A 20875-nucleotide genomic window follows, 5' to 3' on the forward strand; every position below is an offset into this window, starting at 1 on the left:
GGATGCTCACAGTGGGGAGGAGGGGGTGAGTTCTGGTTCCTGCCAAGACATGCTGGACATGCACAGGAGCCCTGTGCTGGGCTCTGTCTCTCCAGGGCAAAGGAAAGGCACAGAGAGAAGTTAATGGACTGGCTGAGTGGTGCCCTGCCTCCTTCCTCTGCTCATATAGGGTTTCTCCCAGCCTTGGAACAACCTGCTGAAAATGCTGTGGGGGTATGAGGCCATGCAGGTGGCACAGGAGGGAGGGGGCATCCCAGCCTTGTCGATGCCAGCACCCAGCAGGGAGGATGCTCAGCCAGCCTGGTGCTTGCTCCTGGTCCAGTCCTGGCAGCCAGGAGCTTGGCATTGACCTGTCCCTCCATGGGCTCTGCCTCTCCATGGGGCTCTGGCACTGCATCAGGGATTTGCTCTGATGCCACAGCATCTAGGAGCTGGTGGAGGTGTCAGTCCTCTGCAGCTACACAGGCTCTGCCCATCCCTTCACAAACTGTGAAAAATAAGACTGATGGGAGCTAACGTGGCTCCCTTCCACAGGAGTATTCCACCAGGATACTGTGGTCAGCAGGCAGAAAGAAGTGGATACACCAAGAGGTAAGGGAGGGATCATATTTTATCCCAGGGATGGTAGAAAACCTATACACTCTCAAGATTAAGAGTGGTTGTTTTCAGCCCTACTGGCCTGCAAAGGAAACTGAGGCAGAATGAACGGGCAAAGCTGAGCTGTCACACTCCAGCGTGCCTGCTGCCCGTGTTCAAGCTCCATGTGCTCATTTGTGTGTGTTTGTATTTGCCCTCACAGGGAAATGCAAGAGCAGCTCATTAAATAGCGTGACAAATAACTTGTGTCGCTGTCGATTCCGTTGTTTGTGCCTCTAAAATGTTTGCGTGTGCTGCTTTGGGATGTACAGTCAGGCCCCATTGAGCACACCAATGGGCAAGCATTAGAGCTGTAAAGCAACACCTTGGATTTGCCATCTCTGCAACTCACTTAATTAAGGGATCTGTATCCAGAAAGCAGAAAATGCACATTTTTCATTACAAAAGGTGAAATTTCTGAAATCCATTAGATACACAGTAGGATAAAAATGTTCAAGGTTCCCACACACTGCTATGTCAAAGCATCTTTTTCCTCTTCTATAATACCTCCTGCTATTCCAAGCAAAAATTTTCCAATGCATTTCTGCTGATGTGCCTCAAACCTCAGCAGTGACACCCAGCTAATCCCAGCTAGCCTTCCCTCAACATTTTTACAGGGCAGCCCTGTCCTGGTGGGCTGCAACTTTTGCTGGTCAAAGAAATAACAAGGGCAGACAACCTCCATGGGTTCCACCCTCAGTGAACTGGGGCAAACCGTATTATAGATATTCCAAAGGCAAAAACCCCAAGGAAACGTGCCACATGAGATACATCAAGCTTAAAACAATTTCTCACAAAGTGGAGCTTGCAGTGAGCTTTAGCTGCAAAAGGAGAAACCAGGGAAATTCAAGGCATGACTTAGATCCCAGCAGTAATCTGGGTATCCCCGGTTCTGGCAGCACCCCAAGAGTTTATAAGATATGAAAGATACGTCAGGAACTTAGCAGCAAGGGGCTGAGGATTAGCCAGCACGTGGCTTTGGCAGAGCTCTTTGATTCCTGCAGGCCTCAGTTTTTCCCAGCTCTTAAACTGAGAAAATGACACTTTTCCTATGGCTTCACCATGGGAGTTCCAAGGAGGGGACCATCCATGTACAAATTTCATTGCAAACCACCTGGAAAGGAGAGACAGCAAAAAATGCAGTTTTCAGCTGAGGTGTCTCAGCACTGTTGTACCTCTGTGTTTGAGAGCTGGAACCAGGGCTGCTTCCCATACGTGAAAATCTCCCAGAGGATCACCCCGAAGCTCCAGACATCGCTCTCTGTGGTGAATTTCCTGTACATGATGCTCTCAGGAGGCATCCAGCGGATAGGCAGCATGGTGTGTCCTCCAACCTGGGGGAGGACAAAGGCACAGCGAAATCTCAGTGGTGACAGTCCTGAGGGAGGGGTCATACAATTAGATCATTGAGTCAAGCTCCTGGCCCTGTGCAGGACACCCCAATAATCACAGAAATGTTCCTGAGAGCATTGTTGAAATGCTACTTGAAAGTGAGTACTTCCCTGTGGAGCCTGTTCCGGTGCCTGAGCACCCCTTGTCATGTCAGCTGTGACATGCTGTGCACAAAACCAGGGCCTCCCTGTGAACTACAGCACCAAGGAACCGTTCCAAAAGGCTGGGCTGGCTCTTGTCCCCCCCCACCACTCATGGCTTTACCCAGCAATCCCACCTGGTTAACATGATGCACAGGGAGTGAAATGTACCAAGATGAATTACATCCTCTCCACCCAAAATGGGCTGGTAAGGCAATCAAATGCCAAATGCCAAGAACATACTCCAGCCCCACAGTCTGGTGAACCTGGACACAGAGCAAGAATGCTCAGCAAAGCATTTCAGGGCCTCAGTACTCTAAGGCATCCACCAGAGATACAGCATGAGGGCTGTCCCTCTTCAGAAAGGTTCTCTAAAAGCATCTATACATCACCTAATTGCATGAAAGGTTTTATGCTCACAAAACTCTGCTACAGGCCTTTTCAGAGACTGCTTTCCATATGTAAATAACTGCAGGACCACCCTGCAAAATGTGGTCTGTAGGTACAGAACAGGCTCTTACAGGCAGGGATATGCCCATCAATTAATGGAGGAAGGAAAGCCAACCCCTTTGGAGAGTTTGGAGCTGGGTGTATAAAATTGGGGTATGTCAAGCCAGGGAAAGGCAGTTCCTCAGGTAAGAGTCAGCCCTCCTGTGAGGCACATGAATCCAGCAGGCACACAGGAGGCTTGCAGGATACATGCAAACAGTTCCAAAATGGATGGGTTTGCCTTCAGATTCACTAGAGATTCCTAAATAAGTTTCTCTGAGCAGGACAAGTTTTTCTCTGGGCTGTCTTTCTGCACAAGAAGCTCCATCTGTGGGAAAACAGCTAATTGCTATGACCAACCAGTGCTGGAAGCAGCAGGGCTGCAAATCTCCACACTTTTTTCTGCTGAGGGTAAAGTGTCCGAGGCTTTAGCAGTGATGAGAAAAGTGCTTTTGTGGAGCTGCTTGGAAGATGCTTGTCTCATTAGGGACACCAAAAAAGCAATGCTAATAACTTTGTAGCACTGCAGCTGAATCAAACAGGCAGAAATCTTTCTGGTCCTACGAAGGATGAGGGGAGACAGTGTCTGCTGTCTAGGATTCCAGCATATGTGTGCCAATTCCAAGTAATGAGATTGTTGTGCTCGCTCAGATGAAAACATTTCTTCTACAAACAAAAGCTCTCCTCTGAGCTGCTGGTTTTTCCAGAGGTCTCTTTGACTGATTGAAGCAGAGCTGGTGTGGGGAAGGGTCAGTACAGGGGCATTGCAGTGCTTGGAAGCAAGAGGGAGGTGTGTTGGAATGGGGTGTGAAAGGGGTAGGATGCTCCACTGGCTTTCTGCATGGAGTGGTTCAGATTTCTCTTGGAAGAATTTAGACTCAGGTTTGAAGGGCTGTACTCAGAGGGCTGCAAACCAGCCCTTTCCCTTACTCTGAAACAGACCCTCCCTCAAAAAAAAAGAGGATTTTTAAAAGTCTCAGGAAGATCTTTCTTTCCTAAGTGCAGATGCTTGAGGATAAAAAGATCATTGCAGCTCCACACCTCCTGTTTTGAGGTGGCTTGGCTGGTGTGTTCTCAGCTTGCTGCTCTGAACTCCCAAGAATGTTCTTCTGTAATGGAAATGGAAATATGTTTTTCTTTGTTTGTTCCTTCAAAACCCTGGCTGCAAATTTAGTTCTTTTCTACATTCCCAGCTTTTACAGGTTGCTTCCCCTTCTTGCAAAGGGCTCTGAGGAAATGTAATGAGCAGAACAGGACATACACCAAACTTGATTGTTGCAAAAACTGTTTTGTGCTAATGCTTATTTTATTCTCCTTTAAGTAGCACTAACTCTTCAGTTTTCCAGCAATCTCAAAATGATTACTTGCTGAAAAGCTCTCTACGTTTGCAATATCCTGAATTTTGCAAGATCATTTGTGATTACAGGCAGTACAACACACTGAGCACAGTCAACTCCCTTTTGAAGAGATCTCAGAGCAGCTCAGAATGTGTGAACCAGGCCCTCAGCTTACACAGACAGTATCACAGCAGCACTGCTCAAAAGGGAGGATCCTGATTTACACCACTCAAGGATCTGGCCCTGGAAACAGAGCAGAGAAGGCAGTAGTGCCATCTCTAAGCACTAAAATAAAGCTAAAATGAAGTCAAGGGCTTTGGTCACCTCTAGACACACTCTGGTGAAGACCTGCCAGCAAAATGACATACAGAGCCAAGAGCTGTCCCAAGGATGTGACTACACAATCTTGGCTTAGCTCATAGGTTGAAGTTCAGGAACAGCCAAAGCATTCCTCCCAGCCATGTGAGACACAGCTTCTACTACAAATTAATCTGGTAACAATTAATAATCAAATTAATTTGGGAGTGAAAATTCAAACAAGCAATGCTCAGAAATTTGTGGGTCCCAAAACCCGGCCCAGCTATGCTCAGAGATGAGGTGTTCCTTGCAGAGGCATCCTTTGCATCTCAAACAGGGTGCCACATTTTCGAGAGCAAAGATTAAGCCTTGCACTTACCAGCCATAAGCAGAACAGGCATCAATTAAACTCTACCATAAACCCACTCCAATGTCTAACCCAGCACATAAGACTGGCTATTACTCTTTAAAGGATTGCCTTTGACTATCCCTTACTTCTTCCCTTGCAAACTGATTAGGATTAAAATTCCCATTTCACAGATGAGAAAACAGATGCAGGAAGGGCAGGGGAAGGCCCTGCTCTGAAGCTGTGCAGAAAATGAACACCAAGTCCTCCTGGCCTGCAGTCAGCCATACCCTGTTATTTGATGATGTAGCAAAATGATTTAGAGCTGAGCACAGAGGGATTGTGCCAGTGATGCCACAGGAAGCAGAGTGTGTCCAGGGTGACAGAAATCCTTTGCACAACATGTAGTGATTGTGAGCTCTGTTCTGCCACTGTAGACTGGCACGTGATTCCCACAGCTACACACTTGTTTTACAGGACCAGCCATTGCCAGGAGCATAAAACCAAAATGATGCTATTAAATCAGGCTGAAAAAATGGGTGCTGTTTTCTTCTTTTGCAAAGCCTGCTTACAAGGCATAGCCTTGGCTTTGGCAAGAATCATTACCATGCCTTTAGGGAGAAGGTGAAAGTTTATTTCAGCCTCTGCTTGCTCAGAGCTGGGTCTAGCAGGCTTCAGAAATAAGTGATCATGCAGAACTGGTGTTTGTTAAGAGGTGCTACTTCTGGGACTTCTCTGAAACAGCCATGTCCTCTTCCCACACCATCTTCTCCATTTGGGAGCTAGGGCAAGGAGAGCCCTGCTAACAGGGAGCCTCCCCTTCCCCAAGGGTAAAATGTCCTGAAACAGTGGCATTACAACATCTCCCCTGGAGACACTCCATAGCTTGGAAGAGGGCTCTGCTTGCAAGCAAATAAGACAAGTAAATCCTCTTCTGCTCCTCTCTTTAAATCCTATGATGCTGCCAAGCTTGCCCTTTTGCCTTGTTATTTTAATGCTTCACAGATCTGCAGACTGGCCTCTTTATCCCATTGCCATGGCTGTCTAGCTTTGTTTGACATTTTTAGCTAACTTTCTCTCCCTAGATCAACTCCCCATGCCCACACTGACACGCTATTCCCACTGCTCTGCTCTTTCTCTTCACAGTGCTATCCTGGTAATAAATAGAGCAATCAGTGCACATCCTCTGAGCAGCCAAAGTTTTCTTCCTCTCCATTTCAAGATCACAGTATCACCTACTTGATTCCATCCCTTTCCAGTGGATGCTCCCAGGGTCATGACCTGGTCCACAGCTCTGTGTTTCTGATACTCCAGGGCACCTGGCCCCTGCTCTGAAGCCTCATTACACATCCAGAACCTTGGACTTGCAAGATATCCAGCCCCTCCCTCTGAGCAGCTTATTGCTGGATTAGATATGAACCTCAGGGAGCTGGGGGAGGTTCATGAAAGGCCAGCATTAATGGCCATTAGGGAGAGAGATAATTACTTAATGCTGGTACAGCACTTTGAGGATGTAAAGCTATATAAGTGCTATGTACAAGTAGTATTATAAGGCTTGAGGTTTGTCTGCTACCAAGGAAAGCTGGTGTCTGGGGGGAAAAGTTCTCCTTGTCCCAGCTTCCTGAATGACATCCAGCTGATTAGGAAAGGAAAAGATGACATGTTATCCCCTGGTGAGTCTGGCAGTACAGCAGCAGGTAGTGGAGCAGCAGTGTTCAGCAAAGACTGTGCAATAAATCCACAGTTTGGGCCACCAGCAGAGATAACCTGGAAATCAAAACCAGAGTAGGGCTGAAAAACCCTCATGCAAATTTAGGACTGGTGGGAATACAGATACTAGCACATTAAAGGCAACTTTTGGTGGGAAACACTGTTTTCCCCCTTCCTAGCTCACATATCAGGGCTGTAGTCGAAAGCAGCATTCAAAGGGGAACTACTGAGCCATCTTTTCTACACCCACAGCTGGAAGGCACCTCCATGGATCTCAGCTCAGAACGGGATTTGTCTCCTGCATGTTCTTAGCCTGTGTCTTGTTTTTGGTTTTGTGCAGTTTCCTTTGCAACGTTGAAATAAAAACCAAACCAACCAAAGAAAGAAAGAAACAAACAAACAACAACAACAACAAAAAAAAAACCCAGTTCTTCTGTTTTCCTTGGTCATTTGACATTTGCTTTCCAAGGTCATTTGACACCTTTCCTCCTGCTCCTGGCACACTTGATGGAGGCTCTGCTCCTGCCTTGGGAAGATCACAAGAACCACTGTAGATGTCTTTGCATCGTGCAGCATTATTTGAACTTCCCATTTTTGTGCAGGAAGCAGAGACATTTGAGCTTGTACAGAATCACATAGCAGTAGTGGAGACCTTGGCACCATTCCTCTCCAGGAAATTCCACTCAGCCTAGTGATAAGACACACATTCTCTGATTGCCATCTCTGTTCCTGCTGCTGTAGGAAGGGGTGACCTGGGATCTTCTTTCCCTGCAGGCCTGGATGCCATCCCAGCCTGGACCACACTAAATCTTATGTCCTTTAGAGCTCAACTGAAGGAGCTGGGTGATGCAGCTCTGAGCCTTCCCCAGCAGCCAGCTGTAAGTCCCCATCAGGACATGCTGATTCCTGCTGCAAGCAGGATGTGCTGTTAATTCAGCAGCTCTGGACAGCCTTGTATGAATAAGAGCCACAGGTGGCTCTCAGGGTCATCTGAGAGGATGTAAGGGCAGAAAAAAAAAAAGCAATGAAAGCAAGAAGGAGGAAAAGCTGCTCTGTTTGGCTAAGTTGAGCTCTTGGAGAACAACAAACAAAGCTGATGTAGATTGTGCCTTTGTGAGTCAATGTTTGTCAGTTCAGGTTGGGGCACAAGGAGGTGACTTCTCAGGGTGATGCAAAGAGCAGCACATGCTGCTGGCTGGGGATCCAGGAGAATACACTCCTTCCTTGCCCTCAGCCTGGATCCAGCTGCACTGAGAAATTTTTCAGATGTGCCAGTATTTTGCCTCTGTGAGTCCTGACAGATTCCTGGGCACCTTTTACAAAGCAGAGGGATTAACTCTGACATGCCAGACAGAGCTGAGCTTTGCTCAACCTTAGCTGTCCCCACTTCATGGTTTCAACTGTCACCTTAGTAGGCTCTTAAGTACCCAAGTTTAGATCAGAAGTTGCTGAATTTAACTGCAAATTATGACTGGATGTGATTCCCAAGTGCTTTATCTGTAATTTCCTTTCAGCTTATCCAGGAAGAAGGGTCCTAGCTATAGCTGAGACTGAACCATTGCCAGAATGACCTTGGCCTCCAAAAATCCCCAGGGTGTTCTCCTGATGGAAAGGCATGGTGTGCTGTGGCTGCCCCAGCCCACGGGCTGAGCCTGCTCAAAGTGACTCAAAAGCCATCATGGCCCTGTCCTTGCCTTCACCTCTTGTGCCTTTGCAGTCACTGCTGCCATAGCCAGTGCTGAAAGGGAGATTAAACAGTCAGCAAACAGCTTCCATCAAACTTTTCAACTGACTTGGCTGTGTCCTCAGCACGCTCCAGGAACAGCAGATGTGATCCTCTGACAATTCTCACTGGCAACACCAACCATCTCCTGCATTGCAGGCTCTGGCAGTGCCACAGCAAAAGGCTGCCTGCCTGCCTCCCTGCGTGTCAGCAACCAAAGACATCTCACAGCAGTTTTCTAGGGATTCTTGAGATGTACAGAACACACAAAGCAACCTGGAGCTGTTTCTCCTACTTGCATGGAGCTGTGCTGGGTGTCCCAATCGTGCCCAAAGAAAGGAACATGCTGGTTGCCTGCTGCTAGAGGTGAGAAGGTTGGATTTACCCAGAGAGAACACGGGAAAAGGAACCAAATGTCCCTGCCACGAGGTGATGTAAGGAGCCAGATGGACTGGTTCAGGAGCAGGAAACACTGACCAGGCAGGGTTAATGTGAAACCGAGACAAGGGTGAGAGCTTCCTGCTGTCAGTAGGACTGTTTGGCAAGGGACTGTTTGTTCCCCCTAGATGCACATACTGTGTTTAAACATGAGTCTAAAAATAAAACCTGCCATTGACATTGTTTTTCCTTACTTCATTTAACAATCTAGTTGCTTTATGACCTGTAATTCTGAATCACGTTGAATCAAGCAGTGTAATTTGCAAGCAGGGACAGCAACCTTTCCCCCCCTACCCCTCATCTCTGCTCCACTGAGTGTGTTTTAATCCCACGGTTTTCAGCATTCCTAATGAGCCATTAACAAGCTGCCAATTACTTATGCAAATGAGGGAGGGCAGACATGGAGGGGTGGCTGTAGCTAGAGGTAAATTCTTCTACCTCAAAATGGTCTGAGATAAATCACTGCTGCTCTAAGAGCTGCCTGTGCCCAAGAGTCCTCTCAGCCATATTATCTACTGTCTAAAAATGCCAGAAGTAATGCAGAAGATGGTTAAGACAAGGGAAACAGAGGAGAAATTGCACATATATTTTTAATTGTGTTTGCCAATAATCTGCTTGGTGTGCACCTTACTACAACTCACTCTTCACCTTTTCTTCCCAACACTCAAAGCATCTGCATTCACTGCTTGCAAACAGCTGCACAACCAGCCTGCAGAGGGATGGCCAGTTCCATGTTCATGTGAGTAAAAGCTCCAAAAGCCATGATCTCCAACACCAGGATATGAACTGTGAGAAACCCCACCCATGCCTTATCCAGCCGGGGGGGCTATGGGAGCAGAGGAGCTGTAGTTTGTAAAACCTGTAGTAAAAAGGTCAGCAAGGGCAGCACCAGCTCCTAGCAGGTCCTGAACCCTTCTCCTAAAGATTGCTGCCCTAGGTGGAGGAGACATGACCAAACTGATTCCCTGGGCCAGCTACTGAGAGCTTCTGGTGGCCCAGAATGACACAGCCCCACACTGGGAACTCAGGGAGCAAAGCCCTGGGGGAGGATTCTCTGGTCAGCTCTCCAGGAGAGTCTGGAGTTCCCTGCTCAGCTGTGGGTGGGCACGGGGCAGCTGTGGACCTGTGTGTGCCTGTGGTGGCCTCTGAAGTCCTCTGCATCACAGACACAACATGATGGGCACACATCAGGGCTGATCAAAAGCTACCCTTCTCATGGTCACTGCCCAGAGAACAGCAGAGGCTGGGAATGCCACCAAAAACTATTCAAACTACAGCCTCCAGATAGTTTGTCAGGCACCTCACAGATTTATCAGCTGTCTTCACAAGGCTGGAGACCCTTCCATCAGAACACACTTTCTTAGGACAGGCCAGCTCAGAGACATGTAATACCCATGAGACAATGCAGCTCTCAGCTGGGTCCAGCTTTAAGGGGGATCTGGAGTCTGCAAAGACTGCTTGTGCCAACAGAAGCTGTCCATGGATGATCTGCATTATCATTTCCCTGGTAATGCTACAAAAGATGTTTAATAGCTCAAAAGCTAATAGGATAGAAGTCAAGTTAAACCATCATGATGCAAGAAACACATCCATCAGGATTCTGTTCTTTTGGCGATGCAGAGAATGAAAATCAACCCAGTTTCTGGCTTTGGGAAGGAGGAAAAATATTTGCCCAATAAATCTTAACCTGATGGTAAAAGAGTCAAGTCTGAAAATGGCCTGAGAAATGCAGCTTAGGAAATAGCAGCAATAAAGAACCTGCATGTGTGATCACTCCGTGCTGAAATGCTTTCAGATGGGTATCTCATCATCTCCCTTCCATCTCTGTCCTGCCAGTGCCTCCCCTCTGGGTAACCAACAACACTCATCTTTGTCTGCAGCCAAAGCCATTCCTGACTGAGGACTACACAAGATGTAGATAAGGCTCCATTACTTCTGGATGCTGGATAATGAGTTCAACTGCCTTAACATTAATCATAATAATATTCAAAATTCGTTAGGCAAGATTGTTTGGAAATCTACTTTTTGTTACTGTCAGATTCGCTGAGCATCGGCCTGGCAGCATGCAGACAGAAAACTGATACAAGCCAGGGCATGCCACCTCTCTATGGAAGCATTCCCTTTTTTATGTGTAGATAGACTGTGATGTGGCAGCTCCTGCCTGGTTTGTGTTTTGTGAATCTTGTCAAGAGCAGCAGAACACCATGAGCACACCATGCTGCCACTTTGTTGATCAATGGACAGCTGCAAAAATATATAGCTGCATATATTGTATAGAGTTAATAATATATACAACATATACCATGGAGTTTTTAAGGGGGAAGGCTAGATACTCAGATCTGCACCCACAAATCTTAATGATTTTGTATCTAAAACCTGGACAAGCAACCCAAAAACTTCTATGTGCAAGTATGGTATGGAGGTACAAAAATAGAAAGTATTTTAAAAATTAAAAACTGTTCTTTGCTCGCCTGAAAACTTACAGCACTTTAGATTAAGCATGGGGCATAACTGCTTTACCAAGATGAAAATCTTTCAGGAATAAAACAGCTGGATCATTTCTTGTAGCCAGTTTTGTGTACCAGTTGAGGATTCCTCCAAACAGTGCACTTCCTAATGGTCTATTTGTCCCATTTAGGCATTTTGGGTAATATTGCTTTCCTCCAGGTGTGGGTTCTCACCCTCTAGTTGAACAGTGGTTTCTCAGCAGGGAAACATCACAGAAATACAGACCAATGTCAGAAGATACAGAGGCTTTCTCTCCTAATGAAGGCAGTGCAGGCACAGATGGCATCTCAGATAAACACGCTGAAAGCTGTGTTAGAATAAAGAGCTCATCATCGGAGGCTGCAGTGTCACACCTACTAATGATGTGATTAAACCCATCAGCGCCGGTGGGAAAGCTGTGCCAGCTCTGGCACTGCTGAATGAAGCCCTGCATTTCACAGCAGGGCAAACCCCAACCTGAACCCCCCACCCTCCATCAGTCAGAGCACTGTAGAGACACACTGGGGACAGGGATGGTCTTGGCTAAACTTACTGAGACCTAAACTAGGGGAAGTTGCCATGGACATCTCCTTTTTGTGCCTACCTCAAGCATCCCTGCCCAAAGCTGGTGTGGCAAGCAGGGGAGAGGCTGCAGATGGTGGCAACAGCCCCAAAGGGACAGGCACAGGAGAGGACAGTGACAGCACCTCAGCACTGCTGTCATGGGGGAGCAGCAGTGGCACCAGGAAGGGGAATAAATAAAATGTGATGTGCAAATGGTGAGGCTGGGGTTGGGCTGCAGGATTCTGCTGGAAAACAAGATAAATTTTAAAAATTTGAAGGAATCAAGCTTTGCATTCTCTTCTCTATTTTTCCACCTAAGACTTTCTGTGCATTGAAGTTCCCTCCATTCTCTATCAAGTTGCCTGGATGCCCTTGAGTAGGACAGAGCTGCTGCAGTCCCATGCAATTCAACCACTGTGTTAAAATTCTTCCTCCCTACTTTATTTAGCCAGGAGCATAAATAAATAAGCAAACCCACAAACACAGGAACCTGGTTCCCAGATGCCATTAGAGCCCTTGAGCACTAAGTGGCCATCACAGAACTCACCAGTTGCCTTCTGCTCCCCTTCCTGCAGCCAGCCAGACCCTCCACCCCAACCAGCCCCGCTGGGGCCATTGCACAAACCCAGCACCCAGTAGGACACATCTGCCTGGTTTTGCCCTAATTTAGGACTGCTCCAAGACAGTCAGCTCTCCAAACAGGCCAGTTTTCCTAGAGGAGTCTCTAGCCACCAGGTCTCCATTAGGGTTAGCCACAAGCGGAAGGACGGAAGGAGAAAGTGAGTCTAAAAAACCGCTAATGTTCTGCAGTGTCAGAAAGGATGAATGACCCCTGCAGACATATGCTGAGCAGCCAGGACAGCCCTCAATTATGTCACTGCTGGAGCATTTACTTCAAGGATAAACGTGACTACAAATGCTGGGTTTAAAGCCCTGGCTGCTTTCACTCCTTTGGATAATCCCCTCCAGTCCAGGAGTGTTAGGGGTGTGTGTGCACCATGCCCCCACAATGACACACACCTGCCTAGGGGGAGAGTAGAGCTGCAAAAAAACCCCACTAAATTTCATTCTTCTCCCTTTCCTTTGTGACAGCAGGCCCTAAAGGATTTGCTAAGGTATTGATGGGTGCCAATCCATATATAACCAAGTGAACAACCCACAGCCTCCCTCAGGAAATCACGAACAAATCTTGCCTACACGACGGAAATTTCCTGCTTGCCACAACTGATTTTCCCCACTCATCCTCACCACATTATCCCTGTGCTAACTTCTATACACTTCTCTCAACATTTTCTAACCTTCAAGCTCACAACTTTGTAAATATTTGCAATCAGGTAACACATCTCCCCACTCTGGTCACCCTTCAGACAAATTATTTACATACTGCCCTTTCTATCCTCAGTAATCAATGGCTTCACACTGTCTTTGTTTCTGCTTCACCTCTTCAGAAGCTGTTGACTGTATGGATGCTCTTTGTGGGGATGAATTGGAGACATGTGACTATGTAATAAAAGAGTATTTAAACTAATGATTGCTGTAGAGACACTTTGCTCTTTAACTTGGGTTCTTTACATGGAGGGGCTTCAGAACAGCATTTGTTTCACTGGCTCACTGAAAGCCAGAAATTCTAGGGAGCTGCCACTGAAAAGAGACTGTGCTTGGCTTGAAGAGGACATGGTTTAAAAAGACAAAATGCAACATGGCCTGGGGCAGGCACAACCTCACTTTACAGCACTACTTGCTGTATATTGATCAGAATGGGCTTGCTGCTTTATTAGCCACTCAAGAGATGCAATGTGCTGCCACTGGAATTTGTGCTTGATAATCGAAGGCATTTGTCATTCTTCCAAATGCTCTGTGAGTAGGTGTTTGATTTGGGTGCACGTGAGAAATGAGGGAGAGCAATCTGGAGCAAGAGGCATTGTCCTGATGCACTGCAGCATCCTCCATGGCTCCATGGACACCATCCCACAGCATGGTCAGGGACATGGACAGGGTCTCAGGCTCAGCAGAGTCCTTCACCACTGGCAAAGCTGTCCCTGGTGACACATGAGGAGCCTTTTGCCTTTCAGCTGCCTGGCATGTGGATCACCCTCACAGCCCTCCTTTCTGTTTTGGCTTGCCTGCATTTCTTAGACAAACTGCTCTGGGGTTTTTTTTTGCTCCCTTTCTCTGACAGGTACAGGTGGCCTTGCTACCCTCTCATTGCACCTCCCCCAGCTTGAATTTTAAACTATTTAACAGCTTTAAATGCACCTAATGAGGCTTCAGCCTGCACTTTGCTGCCATCCCTCTGCTTCTCTGGCACCAGGAAGAAGAGTGGTGTGGAAGCCTATCACAGACTTCCCTGCGTTGGAGGTCTAATTACACAGTAACTGGTGACCTCGTAAGTACAGGGTAATCTGCTGTGTAATACCAGGGTAAATGATCCCAGAACTCCTGTCTTTTCAGCTGCAGCCTTCTGCAGAGATGGAAACACAGCCAGTTAAAAGGTAATTAATCTTTGAACCATCTGACACTTGCCCAAGGCGAGTGAGGAATAACCAGCAGAAGCCCACTGGCTCTGTGCAGGGCAGGGGACTCAGGAGCCACTGCTCTGGGAGTGTCCAGGGTCACCTGGCCAAAGCAGGGACTGCCTTGTCACCTGGCCTCTCTGGGAGCCAGCTGCCAGAGGCTGCTGTGGGAACAGGCTGCTTTCCTGGGGCTGGATGAGCTGTGTTTTGGAGAGACGCAGCAGTTATTTGGAGAAACACATCCAGAATCATCTGCAGAAGGAAGGGGGCACCAGGGGCATGTGGATGCCTGAGGGGAACAGGAACCTGGGCTGTCAGTGGAAGCAGGATGGAGCCAGAGGTTCTGAGCAGCTCAGCCATGCTGGGATGAGCTGTCTGGGGCACCTCCTTACCCCAGGCAGGTGGGTGGGAGCAGCACCAATGCTTTCCTCTGAAACCATCCCAACCAGCCAGGCCCAGACCCAGGCATTCACCCCGCAAAACTCCAGGAAAATCAGCCAAGAGATCCATTTTCTGCCTCCCCACTGTGAGAGGCATTTCATTCCCTCTCCTGCTAACAGCCTGCTGCCCTGGGGCTGGGGGCTGCCTGTCTGACCCCTGCTACCTTCACAGCAACAAAATATATTTGCATTCAATTCAGACTCTCTGACATCATTCCCTCTGAAGACCTGCAGTTTTTTATGGTAAGCACAGTAATGATTTTCAGATTATAGACTAATAAAATATTTTAATTTGTTCAGCACATTAAGGTGGGCACTATATGATTATTATGACATTTAAATAGTGCTTTAAAAAAAAAGAAAAAGGAAAAAGGAGGGTGAGGGGGTCTGCTTGCATTTCTTTTCCAAGCATGAGCACTGAAATAGAAACTTAAAATCCCACATGTGGGTACTGAGATCAGCTCTGATACCTCCCCTCTGTGCCTGTTTCACTTGAATACCTGCCAAGTTAAATAAGCAAACATGGGATTGCAGTGTCCTAGTTCCAAACCTGGTTTTGGCAAAGGACCCTCCTCCTTAGTCACTCTGGCCATTCTGTGCAGCAGTGGCCTGAGCTAAGCACCACCTCCATGTGCCACCAGGTCACAGCTGGCCTGGGTCACCACACCTGGTGGGTTACACTGAGTTTTTACACTTGAGCCTGTGCTCACCAATTTCTCCATTCATTGTATTATTATCCATTGTGTATGAAGATGAACTAACTGGATAAATCACGAGTTTAGAGCATCTCATAATTTTCATGGCATGAAATGTACACTGCAGGCTGCTGCACCAGGCGCCTTCCTCTGCCTGGGCAGCACCAGCATGGTTTGGAGGCAGTCAGACTGCACTGGACAAAGCAGGGGCATTTTGGAGGGGAAAAGTTGCCCTTGAAGCACCATGGGTTGTTGTGGCTGATAACTCTGGAATTCCTTTCCTAATCTGCAAAACAGGACAATGAAACTCCACCCTTGGAAATGTTCCAGACCAGGCTGGATGAGGCTTTGAGCAACCTGGTCCAGTGGAAGGTGTCCCTGCCCATGGCAAGGGAGGGGAACTGGATGTCTTTAATGTCCCTTTCAATCCAAACAATCTCATGATTCTGTGAACTCACTGACTTCTCAAAAATGCTGTGCAGGTAATGGCTTGCACAGTGAAGCTATAAATGGCAGGGAAAAGCCTGTCAGCAAAAGGAAAAAAATAGCCAAATGTTTAGCTCAGCATTAGTTATACCTGGCAAGAGAGACAGAGGGTTACACAATGAATATGATGGTGAAGAATAGCAACAAGGTTCCTTTGTGCTGAGAGTACTTTTGCCTTGTTCCTCACCAGGATCACTCAGGAGATGATGTGAAGTCTGTTCTACAAGGCAGAGGCAAGACTGAGCTCAGGCCTCCCCCTTATCATTACCTGACCTTGCACGTTCTCTTCTGCAGCCTCAGCATTTTTTTGTGGTGAGGATTTCTGGGTGGATATTTTAATAAAACTGTGTTAAATTTCTTGCTTCCACGCCAGGTACCTGCTGTTTAACAAATGGGCCATGACTAAGCATAGACTGGAAATCAGGGGCAGCTATGATTTAAAGCAATGAGACTCTGGGACTGTCTTCTTCCCCTTAGGAGCACAGTTAATAGTGGTGCTTGATTATGAAAAAGATAAATCTGATGTGATTGATGCAACAGGGGATTGGATTTGATGATCCAGGGAATCCTTTCCAGATCTCTTTACTCCTAATGAAGTAATTTTTCAAAGGAGTTTTTAAGGGTGTGTTGGGGATGCAGTGCTCTGCTGGTGGCAAACAGTGGTGAAGAGTGTAGGTACCTGGTGATGCTTAGTGGGTCCCCATCCCCAGATTTAACCAATTCTCATCAAGAAGAGGATGGAGCAGTTAACTTTCCTGATTCTGCTGATCTAGAGCAAACCAAGCAGAGGTGGGTGCAAGGATCCTACCTGCTTCCTTCTTTGCATTTTCCAGCCACTGAGTACTCCCAAAATTCACTCTCTGTAAAACAATACCTCAAATGTCTCAGCTCACAGACTGCCTACATATTCCTAAGGTACTTACCTGTTTCCCAATGCTGCAATGACTGTGTCCCTTGCAATCTTATTTAATGTGAATCTCCTTGGTGAGCACAAACAGAGATCACTCTTTAACAATGGCAAACTGAGGCATAGGAGAACTAATGGAATTTCCTATGGTGGCAGGAAAGGGACCTGCAGCACAGTGCAGGTCTGGGATCTCACTGCTGGGCTTTTCTCCCTGTGCCTGGCTCTGCCCTCCCTTTCAAAACAGGCAGAGCAGAGCACAAAGCAGTTTTCAGCCCAAGCATTCACTGATCTGAGATTCCCATCCTTTGTCAAGCCCTGGGGGCTGAGCTTGGGGTTTTTGAAGGTACAGGGCAAGGTTTTTTCAGAAGTGATGCCCAGGGAAAGTGATAATGTTCTTTTTTCCCCCTAGTAGTTTTAATTCTTTAATTCCCACTTGCTAATAAGATAAAATGCTGTGATTTCTGCAGGATCAAATGGTGCAGGATAAGCTAAAGGAGTTAATTAATTAACAGGCTTTTAGAGCTGGGAAAAAAAAATAATAAATAAAAAAAACCAAGAGGGTTGGTAGATAATAGCTATGAATACTGCCCCAGCATCACCTGCCATGACACTGTAGCCAAGGGGAGGCTGTCATGTTAGTGCTGGGCATGGCATTATGATAGTGAATAAAAATGATAAATGGGAGGGTAAGGCTTTCTCTCTCCAAGATGTGGTTATTCACAGATGTGCTGCATTTCTCCAGGGCCTGATCCTGCAAGTAATACCAGGTGTAGCAATTCTGTGCTCCTCTGGCTTCCCCAGGGATTGCTTGGAGCAGTGAGTGCTAGGCCCAGTGGCAAGTGGTTGCAAGATCAGATTCATAGTGTGCCAAGCATTTTGAATGAAAAGAGCTATAAAGAAGTCACATATTATTATGTCACATTGCAAAGGTCAACCCCAGTATCTGTTCTGTCATAAGGACATGATTCAAAGGCAACAAAATAGTGTCAGGGCACAGGGGAAAATAATTTTTTTAAAACTGCCTTCAGGGCCAAGGATACAAAATTACATCAGTGCTTAGAACTAAATTCCCATCCACACCCCACAATTCAATTTTGGCTCAGAAAGGCATAAGCGTAACAAAATCACCTTTCAGTGGCAAATCTTCTTATCTGCTGACATACCCTCTGCAAAATCAGCAATATCTAAACTCACACTCCCATTTGGTTCTGGCAACAGTCAGGAAGTGCCAGAGCCTTGCTGTGTCACAGACCCCAGGAAGGATTTGCAGGATCCATTCAGCTATTGTAGGTGTTCTCTGGAGCAGGAGGAGGGGTCCTTACACTCATCCTGCATCACCTGGCCAGGAGCAAACAGCTCCCCTCACAGTCCACAGGGAGGCTGCAGTAACTGGACCCAGGTGATTTATCCCAGACATGTCTACTTTGCAAATATTTATGCCCATCTCTGGGACTGCTGGCACAGGGAAGTTATTGGGAAATAAAGTGTGGAAGCCATCACTTTCCTGCCTTAAACCATGAAGGGTCATAACTGCTCTGTTCAGTGTCTTAGGGTGGATTAGCTCCATCCACTTCCAAAACGGACTCAAGCAAAGACTCCCTAACTTTCTGGATCAATAGAGCATTTCCTTGTGTGCCAGCAGAAAAATCCCACAGGACAACCAAGCTGGATGTTTGCTCCTGTCTCAGGCTCCTGCAGCTCAGCCTCAGCAGCCCTGCAGCTTCCTGGAGGGGACACTGAGCTGAGGATCCTGCAGAGAGCACCATGGGATGCTGGCTTTGCTCGGTGGGAGGAGGGCAGGGTGAACAGAGGTGTCACCAACCCTCAGCGGGCTCACACAGCTCACATGGCTCCCATCAGCCACACCCTTGGCAGAACCAAACTCCTTTGCTCTGTCAGAGCTTCAAACTCACAGCAACCCCTCTGGCCAAGGGATGGGAGCAGCATTGGGAAGTGTTGGGTGCATCCACTCAATCACAGCTGCAGACACCCGGAGTGTGCTCAGACCAGCACACAAAAGCTGTCAGGGCTGGCATGTGACAATCCAACCACCCAGTCTGACTGTCCAAGCAGCTGTTCAGAGGATAACACGGGTCAGGGACAGTCCCAGTGAGCAGTGCAAATGCCACCCTGCTTGGAGCCACGGGGTGGTTTAGCTGCACAGAGACAAACCACGCTGTACTTGCTGCCATCAGAGGCCAGCCCACACCGTCCACTAGTGCAGACACATCCTGAACACCCCCACAGGAAGGTGGCACTGGGGACTCCTGCACTCATCCCATATTACCTCACCATCCAGAGGAGCCCCAGAGAGCGGCTACAGCAGACGTGTGTGCAGTTCCCATCACAGACCAGAGCCCCTTCACTGCCAAATGCACAAAACCCAAGCTGTTCCCAAAACCCCTTGGCCCCAGGAGTCATTTCATGCCCAAGCAGCAGCAGTCCCCCACTTGCAGGGTATGGGATGCACTCACTGTTGCAGCTGCCGACGGTGCCAGTCTCTGTCGCTGCCACGCTGCGCTGAGCTGGCCCTTCAGACGCGGCCCTTCCTGACAGTGAATGGGTGAGAACAAGGGAAGGAGACAAACAAAAGAGAAGGGAAGGGTGAGAGAGGGAGGGAGGGATGGGGGGGATGAAGCAAGGGGACAAGAAGGGAAAGGGAGTGTCTTTAACTGAACCAAAAGGCTTTTGCTGGCTGCAACATCCCAACGCTGCTCAGCCTTTGCTGTGAGGGCGTGGTGCAGGTGAGACCCTCTGGCCCCTGTGGCCGCCACCTCGCTCCCCACACCTGCACCAGTGCACAGAGAGGGTGAACTGGGCAAGAGTCAAGGGCACTCAGCCTCCTGAAACTTCTCCTTGGACTGTGAGGCCACATAGAATGGTCACACAGAATGTCATCCCTTGGCAGACCCAGAATTCTTCTCCAGACAAGAGAAATTTTCGGATGCTTGACACTTGCTCTGTATCTGGTACTTCAGCATCCTGCTTCTTGCTCATTGCCAGCCCTCCTGAGCATGGTGCAGGGACTCATCTGCCTCTGCCAGCAGAATAAGGCCTAGGCCTGATATCTTCACTGAATAAGCTCAGACCAGCCAGAGTTAAGGGTATTGTTGGCCAAATGTCCCAGTGAAGCATCTCACACATCACCCTACACTGGCCCAAAAGTCTTTGTCCCATCAGTACTGTCGCAGGCTGGGGAAGCAAATAGCTGATCCCACAGCTCCAAATCACCCACAAACCTGCCAGCAATCAGAAACCTGAAGTTTAGAAAGGGACAGGGAAAGCAAAATTCTGGGGCAGGAAATACAGCACTACATTTTCCTCTGCAGCAAAGTAGGAAAGATTTGCAGAATAGGAGCAAGGAAAAGGGGTAGGGATCTCAGTGAGCACGTTAGGAGTGAATGAGAGGCATAAAGTCTGCTGACTTTCCAGTGAGATGTTTGTGTTCCCACGAGGACAAAATTCCAAGATGGAAAGGCATTTGGTGAACACAGTGGTTTGGGGGTACACTCTTAACTGTGCTACTGAGGAACTCAGGCTGAGAACTGCCTGGGGAATACCTCAAATATGGCCTCAGAGTGTGTCCAGCTGGTCATTGCCCTGGGCACCTGGCCACCCTGCATCAGCAGTGGAGACTGAGCTGCTGAATGTAGCTGACAGCTCATTCTGCTTGGGGAATTGCCCATTGGATGACTGACTCACCTCCCTTCCCAAAAAGTTGAGGTAGGAATTGGGGGGAGGAAAGGCTTAGAAAATCGTTTCATGATGGTTGTTTAAATTGTCTCTGTGTTACAGTTGGGGGAAAACAAAAGAGAAGTCTGTGCATAAAACTGCATCCTAAAGCCAGCTGTGGCAGAGGCACGGATGTTGGAAAGAAGTAGAGCAAATGAAGTCATCCAGCAGTGGGGGAAAAACATCAATATAATATAGTGCAGAACAAAGCAAATTCTACCTCAAACACAGAGCTGAAAGGGAAACATCTCCCTCTGTCAGATCTATTACCATGCATTTATTCCAATAACAAATAACTAACCCAGAGAGTAACCCAAACCTGATTTATCTCTCCATCTAAGTAAATATGTAGAGGCAGCCGAATTTGAGTGTAAAAACCACTGATCTCATATGTTTTTTCATATATGTTGGAAAAAATAGGAGTGAAGTTTCTGCCTTGCTGCCAGGGGATGCTGGCACAGCATTTGAGCTATAGATATTGTATCTTGTCACTAATGACTGCAGGGAACTAAAAGGGATTTGGATTTTTTAATGCTTCACATT

At 47.5% G+C, this 20875-nt stretch overlaps 1 protein-coding gene across 2 annotated transcripts in view; it reads right to left on the reverse strand.

The window, feature by feature from the left end:
• The window catches only part of NTRK3 (neurotrophic receptor tyrosine kinase 3), a 218672-nt gene that overhangs the window by 15340 nt on the left and 182457 nt on the right, over window positions 1-20875 (reverse strand). Inside the window, exons 16-17 of one of the 2 annotated variants that reach the window (XM_077185417.1) lie at window positions 19075-19149; window positions 1812-1970 (exon numbers count right to left, since the gene is read on the reverse strand). In XM_077185417.1, the coding sequence (XP_077041532.1) occupies window positions 1812-1970; window positions 19075-19149 (234 nt within the window). The remainder of the gene's footprint in view (window positions 1-1811; window positions 1971-19074; window positions 19150-20875) is intronic. The other variant, XM_054642288.2, reaches the window with a different exon arrangement.

Source organism: Agelaius phoeniceus, chromosome 13 (assembly GCF_051311805.1).
Source record: "Agelaius phoeniceus isolate bAgePho1 chromosome 13, bAgePho1.hap1, whole genome shotgun sequence".
Taxonomy (NCBI): domain Eukaryota; kingdom Metazoa; phylum Chordata; class Aves; order Passeriformes; family Icteridae; genus Agelaius; species Agelaius phoeniceus.